At 42.5% G+C, this 2,458-nt stretch overlaps 1 protein-coding gene across 1 annotated transcript in view; it reads right to left on the bottom strand.

The window, feature by feature from the left end:
- The window catches only part of LOC105556028, a 3,193-nt gene extending 2,400 nt beyond the window's left edge, over nt 1-793 (bottom strand). The window contains exon 1 of the mRNA XM_012003081.1: nt 18-793. Within this exon, the coding sequence (XP_011858471.1) occupies nt 18-793 (776 nt within the window). The remainder of the gene's footprint in view (nt 1-17) is intronic.
- Between the last annotated feature and the right edge of the window lie 1,665 nt (nt 794-2,458).

Below are 2,458 nucleotides of genomic sequence, written 5' to 3'. Positions count from 1 at the left end.
AATAAGCGATTACTCGCTTAAGTTTTCGGTATGTTGAGAATCTCGTTAAGACACTCGAAGTTTCGCTTGCTTTCAGCGCCACCGTTGTTGTTTTTAACTCCGGCAACTCCTCTTCTGGTTTCTTCATGTTGAGCGGCCATTTACTTCCGTCCGTCAGCCAGTGCGGACCATGCCACCATAGCTCACTTTCAGCTAACACCTCGGTACTGACTCCTCTTGACAGTAAATCAGCCGGATTCTCGTTTGTTGGCACATGATACCAAGAGATGTTCTTCGTAATGTCTTGAATTTTGGAGGCACGGTTCGCTACGAATGTATTCAATTTATTCGGCGGAGTCTTTATCCATCCAAGTACGACCGTTGAATCGCTCCACAATCTTGTATTTCTGATTTGCTCCCCATACGCCTTCTTCGCAACGGCCCACAGACGTGAGAGCAGAAGAGCTGCTTCCAGCTCTAATCGTGGAATGGAAACCGTTTTGAGTGGCGCCACTCTTGCCTTTGCACAGATAAGGTGGGAGTGTGCAATTCCTCGCTTATCTCTGCTCACCGCATATATGCAAGCACCGTACGCTCGCTTGGAGGCATCTCCGAATCCGTATATGTCAAATTGTCCTAAGTTATTTGCAGGCACCACGTTCCGGGGTATCTGAAGCGCATTGATTCTCACCAGCGACTTGTAGTGCTCCTCCCATGCAGTTGAGAGCTCTTGAGGAATCGGCTGGTCCCATCCGAGCTCCCTTATCCACAGTCCTTGCATGATTATCTTCCCGTTTATTAACGTCGGTGCCATAAGTCCGAGCGGGTCAAAAATCTGAGCTAATTTTGATAGTACGATCCTCTTCGTTATCCATCGTGTTTCTTCTTGTCGAACGGATCGAGGAGGTTTGGAACGCCAGTGTAAATACACAGTAGTATATTTCGGTAAAGCCAAGTACAAGAGGATAAATATCTACGTGCGTTCGCGTTCGCGTATACAATACAGGTGATCCGTCGATCGAGAAGCCTCAGGCTTCTCTTCCCTCTTTCGTGGGCAAAATCGCGCATGCGTTGATCTCTCACAGTTGCCGTCTCCTCGCGCACAATTGCTATATTCTTTTCACTCCGCCTCAATTTGCGCAACAAAACAAAAAATTTCTCTACAAAAAAAATTAATACAAATCTAGTGTATCTTAAAGTCTCTATACTTTATAAGTCACACTCAATTTCTCACACATTGTTGTAAATTTATCTCCGCCTAACGCTTTAGTCATTATATCAGCTGTTTGATCGTTAGTTGGCACATATTGAACTTTAATCATATTAGTTTCTACTAATTCCTTTACAAAGTTGTATTTAATATCAATGTGTTTTAAACGTTTATGCTCCCAACGTTTCAAACAGTGAATCACAGACTGATTGTCTTCAAAGATTAGAATTGGAGTCGCATTCTTTACATCGAATTCCCTCAACAAATTTAACAACCAAAGATATTCATTTGAGCAATGAGCATTTGAGCTAACGCCACATACTCCGCTTCGGTTGACGACTGGGCCACGGTGTTTTGTTTTCTTGTCCCCCAGGAGATAGTATTCCCGTATAATTGAAAAACAAACCCCGAAGTTGACTTTCTGTTTTCTCCGTTACCCCAATCGGCATCCGCAAAACCTACAAGTGAAGGACTTATATCTAGATTACCCTTTTTATAAAACAAACCGTAATCTAAAGTCCCTTGAATATAACGCAATATTCTTTTCAAACCCTTCCAATGCTTTTCTAAAGGATCATTTTGAAATCTACTCAGGTAATTTACCGCAAAGCTAATATCTGGTCTAGTAGTTTGCGTAAGATACATTAGACATCCCACTAGTTCGCGATATGGATACTTTTCTTTCATTCTCTCTTTACTCTCTTCTCTCCCGAAATTAATTTCCATCGGTGTACGTATTGGCTTACAATCGCTCATACCAAATTTCGCCAGCAGTTTACGAAGATAGGAGCCTTGTGTCAAGTAAATACCGTCGCGAGTCCTGGTAATATCAATACCCAGGAATGTGTTTACCTCTCCCAAGTTTTTCATTAGAAATCTTTCCGTCAAAGCCGATTCTATCGCTTGGACTTTCCTTTCGTTGTTACCCGTAATTAGAATGTCGTCCACGTACAATAATAAGTAAACATAGTCATTCCCGAAAATTCCTAGGTACAAACAGCTATCGGCAACAGAGTTTTTCAAGCCTAAAGTCTGCATGAAAGTATTGAAGGTCCCATACCAGGCACGAGGAGCCTGTTTCAAACCATACAAAGCCCTGTTTAATTTACAAACCTCGTTACCCTTCGATTTAATCCCTTCAGGCACCCTCATGTAGACTTCTTCGCTGAGTTTACTATTAAGAAACGCGTTTTTCACGTCCAGCTGACTTACTTTTAAATTCCGCGCATTTACCACACTCAACAACACACGCAAGGTCGTAAAGGCCAT

The sequence above is a fragment of the Vollenhovia emeryi genome, unplaced genomic scaffold, assembly GCF_000949405.1.
Source record: "Vollenhovia emeryi isolate VEMERY1.0 unplaced genomic scaffold, V.emery_V1.0 DF940424.1, whole genome shotgun sequence".
In the NCBI taxonomy this organism is placed as follows: domain Eukaryota; kingdom Metazoa; phylum Arthropoda; class Insecta; order Hymenoptera; family Formicidae; genus Vollenhovia; species Vollenhovia emeryi.
Note: the sequence above shows the minus strand (reverse complement) of the source record. Positions and strands in the feature narration are given on the sequence as shown.